Source organism: Microcaecilia unicolor, chromosome 10 (assembly GCF_901765095.1).
Source record: "Microcaecilia unicolor chromosome 10, aMicUni1.1, whole genome shotgun sequence".
Lineage (NCBI taxonomy): Eukaryota > Metazoa > Chordata > Amphibia > Gymnophiona > Siphonopidae > Microcaecilia > Microcaecilia unicolor.
In genome coordinates this window covers 141,227,514-141,241,861 of record NC_044040.1, presented here as the reverse complement: position 1 = coordinate 141,241,861, position 14,348 = coordinate 141,227,514, and the positions used below count along the sequence as shown (strand labels likewise).

The following is a 14,348-nucleotide window of genomic DNA, read 5'->3' as shown; positions in this document are numbered from 1 at the left end:
TTAGAAATATTAAATAGTAGTAGTATCACCTGTCAGGCTTAGTCGCCAGATCCACATCACTCTTTCTCAGTCTCTTCCTTTCTTCACCAAGCACGCCCTTCACTCCCGAGTCGACAGTCTGTAATCAGGTCTCTGGACAACAGGCAAATCACCAGAAGTGCTTTATTATCTCAAGAGTACATTTAATCTGCTTTAAGGCTTCCCAGACCTTCCTCCCTCCTCAGTGTAGCTCCACTTTAAAACACAGTTCATTGCAGCCCTGCTTGCAATACAGTTCAGCTTGGGCCTGCTTTCCACACAGTTCACTTTGGCCCTGCTTTCAATATGGTTTTCTCCAGCACTGCTTCTAATCCAGTACTTAGTGGTACTGCTCTTTCACACAGCTAATGAGAACTGCTCACAGTTCAGTTAGCAATGCTTTCCTCATCAATTCAGTTTAGCACTGCTTTCAAACACAGTTTAGTTTAGCATTGCCTTCAAACACAGTTCAGTTTAGCACTGCTCTCCACCACCGTTCATCTTAGAAATGAAATTAAACAGTTCAATTCAATGGCAATATGGTCTAAGTCACTTTCTCACTCTTAGACCTAATGACCCAACTCCCTCGTTTGTCAGCACAAAACCACCAGACATCCACCCACCGGGTCAATTCACCAAGGATTCATTCACTCTCTCCAGTTCAGTTCATAACTCACTTTAAGAGCCCTCCACCAGCACTTCCATTTCCTCCTCATTCTCCCCTCCTTCCACCTCCTCCAGTTCCATTCTCTCCTCCCCTTCCTCTCGGTCTAGGGGCTCCTCCTTTCCCCCATCTGATTCCATCTCCCAATCACACCCCGGCTCCTCCCTCTCTTGCATAGAATCTTCTCCCTTCACCTGATCCCTCTGCTGTTGCTGCACTACCTTCTGGACCTTGTAGTTTCTTAGTTCCTGGTTTCTCTGACGTTGCCCTGCCTTCTGGGCTTTGTAGTTCCTTGGTTCTGAATCTTTCTGGTGCTGCACTGCCTTCTGGGGCTTGTAGTTTCTTTGCTCTTCACACACCCCAAGATCTTTCTCTCCGTCTCTACATATCAGACTCTCACTGCCTAACACATAAGTCTCCCGTGGATTTCTACTCCGTAAGTACATCACTTTGCATTGAATTTTAATTGCCAAACTTTAGACAATTCTTCTAGCTTCTGCAGATCCTTTTTCATGTTTTCCACTCCCTCCGGGGTGTCCACTCTGTTACAAATCTTGGTATCATCCGCAAAAAGGCAAACTTTACCTTCTAACCCTTTGGCAATGTCACTCCAAATATATTGAACAGAATTGGCCCCATCACCGATCCCTGAGGCACTCTACTACTCACCTTTCCCTTATCCGAGTGAATTCCATTAACCACCACCCTCTGGCGTCTGTCTGTCAACCAGTTCGCCACGTCACGTCCTATCTTCAGCCTGCTAAGTTTATTCAAGAGCCTCCCGTGGGGAACCGTGTCAAAAGCTTTACTGAAATCTAAGTAGATTACGTCTATAGATCGTCTATGATTCAATTCTCCGGTCACCCAAAGAATTCAATGAGATTCATTTCGCACAATTTACCTTTGGTAAAACCATGTTGTCTTGGATCTTGCAACTTATTGGCTTCCAGGAAATTCACTATCCTTTCCTTCAGCATCGCTTCCATTACTTTTCCAATAACCGAAGTAGGCTTACTGGCCTATAGTTTCCAGCTTCTTCCCTATCACCACTTTTGTGAAGAGGGACCACATCCGCTCTTCTCCAATCCCATGGAACCTCTCCCATCTCTAAGGACTTATTAAACAAACCTTTAAGAGGACCCGCCAGAACCCCTCTGAGCTCCTTCAATATCCTGGGGTGGATCCCGTGCGGTCACATGGCTTTGTCCACCTTTAGATTTTCAAGTCGTTCATATACACTTTCTTCTGTGAATGGTGCTATAGCCATTCCATTCTCATATGTACTTTTGCCAGTCAATCGTGGTTCTTCTCCAGGATTTTCTTCTGTGAAAACAGAAGTATCTGTTTAGCAAATTTGCTTTTTCTTCCATTATTATCTACATAGCGGTTCGCAGCATCTTTCAGTCTCACAATTCCCTTTTTAGTCTTCCTCCTTTCACTAATATACCTGAAGAAATTTTGTCACCCCTCCTTACATTTCTAGCCATTTGTTCTTCCGCCAGACGTCTCTCTCTCTTGGCTTCTTTCAGTTTCATCCGGTATTCCTCTCCGTGTTCTATATTTCAGGAACGCCAACTCTTTAGCCTTTATTTTCTCAGCCACTTGCTTGGAGAACCATATCGGTTTCCTTTTTCTCTTGCTTTTATTTACTCTCCTTACATAAAGGTTTGTAGCCACATTTATAGCTTCTTTCAGCCCAGACTACTGCCCTTCCACTTCTCGTATGTCCTCCCAGCCCATCAGCTCCTCCTCGGGTATTCCTCCATTTTAAGTCAGCATGCTTGAAATCCAGGACTTTCAGTTTTGAGTGGCCGCTGTTTGATGGTCACTGCTGCCCAGGTGGGCACCCACTCGGACATTTGACACACTATCCCCATTTGTGAGCACCAGATCCAGCGTCGCTCCCTCCCTTGTGGGTTCCGTCACCATTAGTCTGAGCAGAGCACTTTGAAAAGCATCCACGATCTCTCTACTTCTTTCTGATTCCGCAGATGGAACCTTCCAATCTACATCTGGCAGATTGAAATCTCCCAGCAACAGCACCTCACGCTCTTCTTTTCCAACTTTTGAATATCTGCGATCAGATCTTTACCTAGGTTCCTCCGATTGTGTCGGAGGTCTGTAGACAACACCCACATGGACAGAGGTTCTATCATCTCTTTTTAAGGTGATCCATATCGTTAAATTCCATTTTGAAGAGACAAACTTCTGCAAATTTTCTTCTTCATTGATAGTACATTTTGGTAATCATTTTGTTTACTTCAGAAAACAGAAACAACTGCACCAGTTTATTTTCACTTCTAGCAATTTATAATTCAACATTCAGATAAACATACCTGTGCAATCCAGTCATGTAAATATTTATTAGTTATGTATATGTACCTAGCAAGAACTGAACATGAAATTAGCTACAAGTCATCCTAAAAATTTAATTAAATTGTTTGTATACAGTCACTGATAATGGACCAACCCAGTGGCTAGGTGGAAATGCCGTGTAAGGTATGCTACAGATTTGAGTCTTCCATCTGTTGGGGCAAGTTGTGAAAGTGAGATCACCATGAGTAACTCTTGCAGGAGAGAGGAGGAATTCAAGGATTCAGCCTTTGAGGAGCTAGATCTTGTTGCAAATGATGACAATCTCTTTTAGCTCAGCCATTTCAATGTTACACCTATCTGTTTTTCCTTCTTCACACACAAAAGGCAATGAATCACTATAAACAATTTATTTTTCTTATTGTCAGAATAACAGAGAATGTGTCCACTTTAATACATTTGATTTACTGTAGTATATAACATACAGAATTTTAAATAGTGTGCTGAATAAATACAATCTATTATAACATGTATAAGAAAACTGCAATGAGCCAACCAGACTATTTCTGCTTCTCTGTTCCCACACTGAAAAAAATATACATATTTAACTTTTCTTCTGTTCCCACCCTTGGAATGTCAGGAAGACAGTCACTTACTGGCTAGAAGCTTGCTTCAGAAAAACCTCATCTGTCTGCTTAAAGGCATCAACAAGGCACCGCTTCACCAACTTCTCTATATTGCCTACCTCTCCTGAAATAGAACATGTGGATAAAATGAGTGTACGTTTTCTAAGACAGACTACACTTGCCTACTCTATTCAGACATACTCACACATATAAACATTCTGGCCAATATTCAGCCATTCTTTTTTTTTTTTTTTTTTAAACACTGTCACTAGCTAGATTAGCCTCGGATATTTAGTGCTGGCCATGTCCCGGCATTGGCAATGAATATTGGGGGCTAATTGGCCGGCACTGGCACTGAATATTGGGGGCTAATTGGCTGATGCTGGCCATTGGGGCTTATGTGGATCCCAGCTAATATTCAACCAGGGCCGACATAACAGTTATGCGGGTGCCGGCTGAATACTGACCGGCACCTGCATAATTTTTTTCTCTTTAATAGTCCCCCCAATCACCCTCCCAGCCCCCTCCTTTCCTCTCCCTAGCCCGCTTTGAAGACATCCCCCCACCTCCGCTGTATGGAAAGGCCACTCTGGGCCTGATATCCCTGGTGGTCTGTGAGGGTTGCTGGGAGCAGGAGTGAAGACCACTTGCTCCTGCTCCTGTGGCTTCCCTAAGAAAATGGCTGCCATGATCTCTCACTGCAGCACCATGAGCGATCACAGCAGCCATTTTCTTAGGGAAGCCTCAAGAGGCGGGAGCGAGCGACCTTTCTTCCTGCCCCCGATGACCCCTCCACAGACCACCAGGGACATCAGGTAGGCCCAAGGGATGCCTACCTAGATAGTGGGGGGGGGGGGGGGGGGGGGGGGGGGGGGGATAGGGGGCATTCCGGGAGGGGGCTTTAAAAAAGACAAAAAAGAAGTTATGTGGCTGATGGCCAATATTCAGCCAGCACCCGCATAGCTAAGCAAGCAGAATTAGAACAGCTTTTGAGCAGTCATAAATTCGCCCCCTTAGCTATGTGGATTCTGGCAGTGAATATTGCCAGCATCCGCACAATTGTACTGCCCCTGACCTGCCCATTTTTTTAAAAGGATGGTCAGAGGCAACATTCAGTGGCACTACCCGGTTTAGTGCTGCTGAATATCAGGGAGGTAAGCGGCCACAGGTGATTTAAGTGGGCAGGGGCCTCTCCTGCCCACTTAAATCAGTTTGAATATCGGCCGATTTGTTTTTACACATGTATATCCGTGTAAACTAACCATGATTAATGGTATGCACGCTTGCATACAAACCATACAGACGCCAATTTTATAACAGGCTGCCTATATGTGAAGGTCAAGTAGGTGCCTACTTTATAAAAGGCATACAGGTGTTTATTGAAAAATTTGGACTTACCTGCTAATTTTCTCTCTTTGAGTCCAACCAGACATGTCCAGAAATGCATAGGTTATGTCCATCAGCCAGCAGATGGAGAAAGAGACATAACAGCTGTAAGCTCTGCTCTATAAGAGGCACCATGCAACTGTCCAGATTCCTGTAACAAAGCAAATGTTGACCACAAATTTTCCTCCCAACCAATTTATGGGAAGAGAGAATCCAGAGTCCTAAACCATAATGTGCACCTACTCAAGATCCCCCTCCTCCCAAGGATCTTTCAGAGCGGCATCCCATCCCAAATTAAATAACAAGATAGAAAACAAATTGGAAATCCAGAGAACTAATCCGGCCTCTGGACTGGTCTGATTGGATGCAAAAAGAAAATTAGCAGGTAATTCCAAATTATTCCTTCCTTTTCATCCACCAGACCAGTCTCAAAATGTATGGGACGAACTAAAGCAATCCTCACACAGGGTAGAATGCTGAAATCAGTACTCCATGAACTGTGGACCCCAAAGCAGCATCTTCTCTGGCCTGAACATCCGGTCTATAGTGTTTAGAAAAGGTGTGCAAAGCAGACCAAGAGGCAGACCTGCAAATCTCAGTGGGAAAAAACAACCATCAGTCTGCCCAAGATGACACCATACTTCTGCTATAATGCACCCAAATGCCCTTGAACCTTTAGAATATATGTTAAAATGCCTGCCTACTTCAGCTATCACACAACAGAAGCTTTTGTAGCTGCTGTGCCCTTCACAAATAAGTGCTCTGACCTGTGAAATATTGTAATAGTGCCCTAAGAGACGAAGCAGGCGAAACTCTCCTCTCCCCAGTCTTTGTGACAAAAGATTAACAAGAAAGGCCAATACCACCATCAAAAGGAAGGAAGGACCTGTTATAATGGAGAGACCTGCCTCTGTAAAATGCCAGAAAGTGCCCCCAACATTACAAGACTTGGATGTTCTGAAATATGCCTAGCTGAACAGAATGCTATTAGAAATACCAGTTTTAGTTTGAGATCTTTAAGGACTCTTTCTTTACAGGCTCAAAGGGCATGGAACTCAATGCCCAAAGAACCAAACTGAAATTTCATGACAGAACCACTGGCCTTACTGGTGAACATAAAAATGCAACGCCTTTGAGAAAATGCATCACATTGTGTTGTAATCCTAGTAAAACACTTGCAAAGTGACTCCAATAAGCTAAACCATGTCAATTGAACCTTCAAGAAAACCAAGGTTAGACCCTTTTTCAGGCCCTCCTACAAAAACAGTAGCTGGACATATGACGTCAAACAGAAGAAAACCTATTCACCACACACCATACTTCAAACACTCTCCAAACTCTAGCACAAACTAATGACATAGACTTTTGCCTTGCCTGTAAAGAGTTGTGATAACTCCATTTGCATACTCCTTATACTTCAAACATTCCTCCTCAATGGCCATGCCAAAAGACAAAAGCAAGATGAGTTGCCTATGAGAAACGGTCTCTGAATGAGAAAGCCCTTTTCTACTGTGGAAGCCTCAGTATCTTTCCCACTTGAACCAAATCAGATCCACGTACCACAGGCATCTTGGCCAATCTGGAGCTACAACCTTACAAGTGAAGCCATTCTTTCCAGCACTCAAGCCAAAGAAAACACTCCTGAGCAAGGCCACTTCTGTAGGAGAGTATCCAACCCTGCTGTCCTACACTCATGTCAAATGAAAAACTGAGACAACTTGGGGTTCCGACTTGTTACCATCAAATCCATCACCGGAGTACCCCACCAGCTTTAGTCCACAGCAAAAGAGTCTTCTCTGACAACTCACATTCTTCGGGATTCAGAGAATGTATACTCAAGAAATGCACTTGGACATTCTGAGAACCTTCAATGTGCATTACTGATAGTGCCTGAAAATGGATCTCAGCCCAGTAGCATAGTATCTTCCTTTGCACTTCTGAGCTCTTCATTCCTCCTTGCCGACTAAACCAAAGCCCTCATCCAGAATGCAGAGTGCAGAGCTCAGAACAAACCATAGTACGGGCTCTGACAATGAACATACCCAACTAGTGGCCAGTAGCAGCCAACAGACTATGAGTAACTGTGCTACTATGCAGTATGTATTATGTGTAGGTGCCATAGGGGGAATGGGTTATATGGCACCCACACATAATACATACCATGGCACTGTTGGAAAGACTGACTGCTGTGCCCTGCAACAGAGTTTGAAAAGCATGCAATGCCTTCCAGATGCCCTGAGTTTTCAAGTGGTTGATCGAATATAACATCTCAGCCACTTGGCTCAGACAATGAGCCTTCAAATGACCTTGTGTCAGTTGTCAATATCAACCATTTGGGAGCTTCAAGTCTATGACTTTCACTAGGTTCTATAAGTTAAGCCACCAATTCAGGCTAACTCTGGCTTCTGGTGTCCACGGCAACTGTTTCTCTTAAATCTGATGCTGTGCCAACCAATGAGACAGTAGGGGAGACTGAATGGATCTCATGCAGGTCTAAGTCCAAGGGACAAGGCTGAGAGTTACCACCATGGCACTGAGCACCTAAATGTTATCCTAGGCCAGAGGCACTTTCTTCACTGTAAGAACCCATGTCTGAGCCTGGAACTCCAACAACCTGTGTTTGGCCAGAAACACCTTACTCAGACAGTTAAAAAAAAAAAAGCCCCGAGATATGCTATGCACTACAAGAGTTCTAACTTGCTCACCAACACAGGGACTTCAACAGCTGGACAACTCATTAAACTCTTGGGGGTAAACCAATGAGATACAAATGAATCCAAATTCTCTCTCTACCCAGCGTCACTGCTACTAACACCAAGACCTTGGAGAAGGAGCCATGGCTAACACAAAGGGAAGCACCTGAAACTGGAAGTGCTGACCCAGGATGGTGAAACTCAGAAATCTTTGATGAGGCCCCCAAACTGGAATGTGAAAATGCATACCGTGAAAATGACTGGAGTGCAATGTTTCCATCCCCAAGTGAGGACTCACATGGCCCAGTTCACACCCTTCAAATTAAAAATTTTTTTTTTTCAGAATAATGACAGATATAGAGTAACATTCTTTGCACCATTCCTCCTTGGGGACAGAGATCGCTGCCCCTAAGGTCAAAAGCCTCCCTAATGTGGCCACAATTGCTGCTTTTCTGGTCAGCACATGACATGGAGGAACTATAAATGTGTCTCTGAGCTGGTGGGAAAAAAATCAGAATGTCTAGTAAAGGTAATGATAGTTTGTTTAAAGTGGTGTCAGCCACAGCTATGGCTATACCTGAGGCTCTCCCCCCTCCCCCTCCTTTCTTTCCTCCTTTTAAAATTCTATTTAATTTTTTCTTTTAACTAAGATGTAAACCACTTTGACTGTTTAGAAAGAAAGGTAGTACAGCAAACGTACAAATAAACATAACCTCTTCTAACCACCTTCAGAACCCACTGCTTGGATGTAATGTGGGTCCACGTCTCGAAAAATATGGACAGTCAACCTGTTGATGGCTGGACACCCCAAACACTCATTGTGCTCCTCTGAGGTCTTTTTAACCTAGGAGCCTCTTTTATGGTTGAAACAAAAGGAGGACCTACAATGGAGATACAGGCACTACACAGAATTTTCTTTATCCGTGTGATAACATCTAGCTTCTTTGAACCTAGGTCTACCACCCACTGCCCAAGAGGAACTCCTTGGCTTGTCCTCCTGTAGTTTCTGAGGCTTCATGTCTCCCAGATCTTTCACAATCTTCTCTAAATCTCTCCAAACAAGAGATTCTCTTGGAATGAAGTCTACAAAAACAAGTTTTTGAGGCTACACCTGCACACAATTTTGGAGACAAGGTAAATGGAGTTTGGTCAGCCTTCCTACCAGTCTGCTAGTTCAGCCTGACCAAACTCCTCAAATGCACCACTCCATACACCTACCAGGTCTCAGCATGGGAAACCATGCACTATGCTGATTGGCACTGACACAGGACCAGCCAAGCGGGGCTGTGTGGAAGTGCTGCTTCCAGAATGACACCAAATGAAACATGGAAAACTTCATCAAAAGTGGCCAGGGAGCTCCCTCCCATTGCAATGATTCCTGGTCTGACAGACAACTTTCTTCCCTCTCATCTGTGGGACAGCCTGAAATACAAGTCACTAGAGACCAATCAACTCTTTAAAAAACAAACAAAAAACCTTCCAAAATAAATGGGAGGGGGGAGGAGAAAGTAGGGGGAAAAAATCCCACAGAAACTCGCTTAGGATTGGGAAAGTCCTGGACTCCTCCAGGTATCACTCAAGTGCGGCTGTCCCTGGCAGAACTCTGGAAGATCCGCTGAGTCAAGTCAGCTGGATGATGACTTCTCCAATTGGGCCCACCTGCAGTTTCCAGACTAGTCTTCTGTGCATGGAATGCTGGAGAAAAAGAATACTGGAGAGCTGAGCCTGCACTGTGAATCTTACAAAGTATAGCTTCCAGCTCTTTTGCCTCTAATTCCATTTGCTAGCTGAGAGGCATAATATATGTGTATCTGGGATAATCGGGTGGACAAAAGGAAGCTTCTTTATAAAGTACTGGAGGCAGAAATTGTGCCTAGACTGAAGGTGCAAACATTTATACCTGCTCATGCATAGGCACAAATGCATATTTATCTATTTTTAAAAATCATTTATATACCTCCAATTACTATATATTCTAGGCATAATATAAGCCAATATATAAAACAACTAAAAATGTTAGTCTCAATATTTTATAAATAATTTTAGGTAAATTGCAAATCCATCTGTGCTGTCCAAACTTCACCTCTGAACACACCTTTATGTAGATCAAGTACAAGTACATGCCTGCTTGGCACTACATATACTTTTATGTGCAAAACCTCTTGAGTAATTTTATAAAAGGCTTTAAAGCATGCATTACCCTCCATTCTAATCAAATCTACCTCATACATATTCATTGAGGATATCCCAAAAAACAGACTGGCTAGGTGTGTCCAAAGGACTGGGTTGAGAACCTCTGCTTTAATGTGTGAAAAATCCTTTACAAAATTACTTCCATAAAGAGTAATTTTATAAACCATTTTTTGTGAACAGAACATGATTTACACATGAGAAATGACACTGATAAAATTATGTGGGGGGAATATGTGCATATAGGTATATGCAGTGAACATACTGAGCCCAATATTCAGTGCTATTTAACTGGCCAGGAATGGCTCCTGGCCAGTTAAATAGCATTTAGCTGGATAACTCCTAATATCCTAATATTCAGAGCGAGATAATTGGTTATCTCCGCTATCAGCACTTAGCAGCTAACCAGCTATGTTGCACGACTTAGCAAGTTAAGCGTGAATAGTCAGCACTAACCAGATAAGATTAGATATTCAATGCCAGCTGCCAGATACAGCTTGGCATTGAATATCCGGGGCCAGCGCCAGCTAACTGCGCTGCCTTCTGCTGCCTGAATATCGGGGGGGGGGGGGGGGGGGGGGGGGGAAACGACGACTAAGCACACTTTTTCATGGGCTGCTTTCAGGAGTTGCCTGGGGCTGCACTTGAGAGGAACTGTGTGTGTGTGTGTGTATGTGTGTGTGTGTGTGTGTGTTATAAAATGGAAATTATTTTTAATAAGCAGAAACAATTTCAAATCATAGTAAACTGCAAAACATTTCTTGAAAGAATCTCTCCCTCCTTATTTTTCCCCTACAGCATTCTGGAAGCCTCTGAGAGAGAGGAGCACCATCTGTTAGCTGGCCAAACTATTAAGAAACAAACTTCTCAGTCTAGGCGCCATATATGCCTTGCAGCAGGTATAACTTTTGTGTACTTCACAAATACCACAAGGCTGAGGCAGCCATTTTCTACAGGCAGCCACAAGGGGCAGGAGCGAGTGGGCTTCGCTCCTCCCCCTCATTACCCCTACTGAATCACCAGGGATGGAAGATAGGCCCAGGGGGGAGTAGGGGAGGTTCTGACAACTGCAGGCTTGGGGGAAGGAGAAGGGAAGCTGGGGGATTATTTGGGGAGGGGGGGGGGGGGGGCTCCCTGAGCTCCAGACTGCTATTCCATGGTTATGTGGGCCCCAGCTGAATATCAGCTGGGACCTGCACAAGCTCCGACTCCTAGCATCAGGCAAATTAGCCCTGGATATTCAGTGCCAGGGCCCACACACGGCCCAACATTGAATATCCTGGGCTAATTTAGCAACCCACAGTCAGTGTTAAAAAAAACAAAACAAAAGAACGTTGACCGCCACTGGCTGAATATCGGGTGGAGCATATGTACGTTGTCTTTACAAAGTAGACATCATTCATGCAGATTTCTGCTGCATAATCTCTGTGCCTGCTATATAGTTATCTCATACAGTTCACTTGAGGGAAGAGGTTAAATTGTGCATACATAAAACCACACACCCTTCAATTTGGACAGATGTTGGGGTGGAAAATTTTAGGAAAACTTGGCCATCAGTTTACATTTTTAGGAACCAAGGTAAAAGAAAAAAACAACAACAAAAAAAAAAAAACTATAGGTTTGTGGCTTCTGTTTTCTATTCCCAGCTTCTCCCTCCCCTGCCTCTGCAGCTGCCAACACAGTGCAGCCGTTCCCAACCCAGGGCACACCTAGTCTCATCGGGTTTTCAGGGTATCCACAATGAATACACATGAGTTAGATCTGCATGCACTGCCTCAACCGCAATCTAACTCATAAATATCCACTATGGATATCCTGAAAACCTTATGGGACCAGGTGTGCCCCGAGGACTAGCTTGGGAATGGCTGACATAGTGGTTCTTCTTCATCTCCTACCTATGGTGTAGCTCTTTGCTGACCTGGACCCAGCTTCTCTCCCTCTTTCCAAAAGCAGCTATAGCAGCTACTTTCTTGCCTGCCATTCAAAGTTCCTCTCTTGGGTGCAGGTGCCAAATTTTAGTTACCTGCACAACTTGGCATCTGAAGTTTTTCCAGCCTAGTATACATGCATGTATGAACTGTGGTCTAAAAAAGATGCCCATATGGGCAAAAAGATACACATAAATGAGTAAGGGAACTTTGACCTTTAGGTAGTTTCTTAATTATGTTTTGATGCAGATTCTGGGCTGCAAACCTTGAAGCACGACATCCTCCATGTCCATCAAACACAGCAAAATATGAAAGGCGGGTTCTAGAAAGGGAAAAAACACAGGGTGACAGAACAATACTAAGTTAAAAATGTATCAGGATACTGTTCCTTGCTTTCAACCAGAAGCTGGCTGCAGCCTGCACCTCCTCACATCAAGTTATTAGAGACTAGCATTGCTCCGTTTTTCCTCCAAATTCTAAAAGTATGCATTAGATGATTATTCCACCACAGGTGCATATTTTGAAAGCATACATAGGCTACAGTAAGTATACAATAGAAAAAAAAAAACCTATGATGAACTGTTATCCAAAAGATCAGGTAAGTTTAGACACCTCTGTTTGGTCACGAGCGATGCGCACATTCATTACATATAAAGTCATTCAAAATATCTAACACTAATATATGGGTACATACCAAAGAGAAAAATAGGAGAATTTACCAGGAATAATGCCGTCAAACACACGCACCAGAGATAGGAGGTACAACAGAGGTGATGATATAGGATTGGAACTTACCAAAGACCAATGTGTGGAGAATAATGACGAAAAGGCAGAACTGCTGAAAGAATATTTCTATTTGGTACTCCTGAAAGACTGAATAATCACAGATAGCTAGCAAATATACACATGGGAGTGGATAGATAAAACATCATTTCGCAGAAGACACTGTTTAAGAAGAACCTGGAAAACTGAAAAATGGATAAGACCATTGTGCCAGATGATACACACCACAGAATACTAAGGAGTTCAGAGGTATTGGTGGGTTTGCTGAAGGATGTTCAAAACATGTTTGGAGAGTGGAATCCACAAGATTGAAAAAAATGCGGTAAGAGAGAGGAGGATGGAAACTACAGGCTCATAAGCTTTACCTTGGTATGGGATAAGTAATGAAAATGCTCCTGTTTAATGGTGATCTATCTACAAACCAGTGGACTGCAAGATCAGAGGCAACATGCTTTTACTATAGGCAGATCAAGGCACATGATACTGATCCCTAATGAAGGCTCATAAACAAATTGAGCAGCCTGGGGGTGGGTTCCAAGATGGCTAACCAGATTAGAAATTAGTTGACTAACAGAAGACAAGAGGGCAGTAGTAAATGGAATTAATTTGGTGGAAAGATGAATAATGGAGAGCCTCAGGGATTGGTTCAGGGACTGATTTCTTTTCAATATTCTTCTGAACAATACTGCCAAAGTGAAAGAAGATAAAATATGCTTTTTTTTGCAGATGAGACAAAGATCTGCAGCAGAATGGACATTCCTGAGAGAGTGGACAATACAACACGTAATCTTCAAAACCCTGGAAGACTGGTTGAACGCCTGGTAATTAAGCTTTAATGCGAAAGAGGTCAGGTCAGACTGATGCATTTGGACTGCAGAAATCCAAAGTGAGTTTTATGCAATAGGGTGAATGGACCAAGACAGAGACCTTGGGGTGATGGTGTCTAATGTTCTCCAGGTAGCAAAACCATGCACTATAGGGGTGGTCAAAGTCAGAGTGATGCTGGGCTTAAAGGAGGTGATAATGCCCCTGTACATGTCACTGCCAAAATCTCACCTGGAATACCGTGTTTAGTTTTGGAGGTTGTATCTTGGTATGCATATAGAAGTGGTCCAGAGAAAGGAAACCAAAATGGTGCAGGCATAGGAGCCAACTTTTCAAAATGATTGGGGGTGCTGAATTTGTTTGTTTTTTTTAACAGGTGGTGCAGTCCCCCCTCCCTCGTCCCCCCTCCACCTTCCTTCGAGTTCCAGGCCCCCTCCCTCCCCTCTCTCCTTTCCCTCCCCCTCCCTCTGAGTTTCAGGGTCCCCCTCCCTCAGTTCTAGAAAAAAAGGTTCCAGAACCGCTGAATTGGCTGCAGCTGAAGTGGAAGGTAAGGAAAAACTAGGAACCTGAGCTGACATCGACAATGCTACAGACCCATGCTCACTTAAAATGGCCGTGGTAACTGCATCATAGCCAACAGCCTGAGGGGAATGAGGCCGAGATCACACATGCAGGAAAGCAACAGGTTCAGCAGGAAGAGACGCGGCCTTGGGCGAAACCAAAACAGAACACCAACTGGACCCAGTCCTAATACTTTTTGCTTCCCAGAGCAAAAGCAACATTTAACTGGTTCTGCTGCCATTGAAGCAAAGAGAAAGAAAAAAAAAAAACACGAGTTAACCGCAACACTCAAAGAAAATTTAAAGCAACACTCACTCCTTTGTAGCAAAGTAGACACTTCTCTGTGAAAGCGAATGCCGAC

General features: G+C 43.7%; 1 protein-coding gene across 11 annotated transcripts in view; it reads right to left on the bottom strand.

The window, feature by feature from the left end:
• The window catches only part of ILKAP (ILK associated serine/threonine phosphatase), a 109,107-nt gene that overhangs the window by 55,922 nt on the left and 38,837 nt on the right, over positions 1–14,348 (bottom strand). For all 11 annotated transcript variants that reach the window (XM_030215831.1, XM_030215821.1, XM_030215820.1 and 8 more), the window contains exons 4-5: positions 12,034–12,140; positions 3,652–3,745 (exon numbers count right to left, since the gene is read on the bottom strand). In XM_030215831.1, the coding sequence (XP_030071691.1) occupies positions 3,652–3,745; positions 12,034–12,140 (201 nt within the window). The remainder of the gene's footprint in view (positions 1–3,651; positions 3,746–12,033; positions 12,141–14,348) is intronic.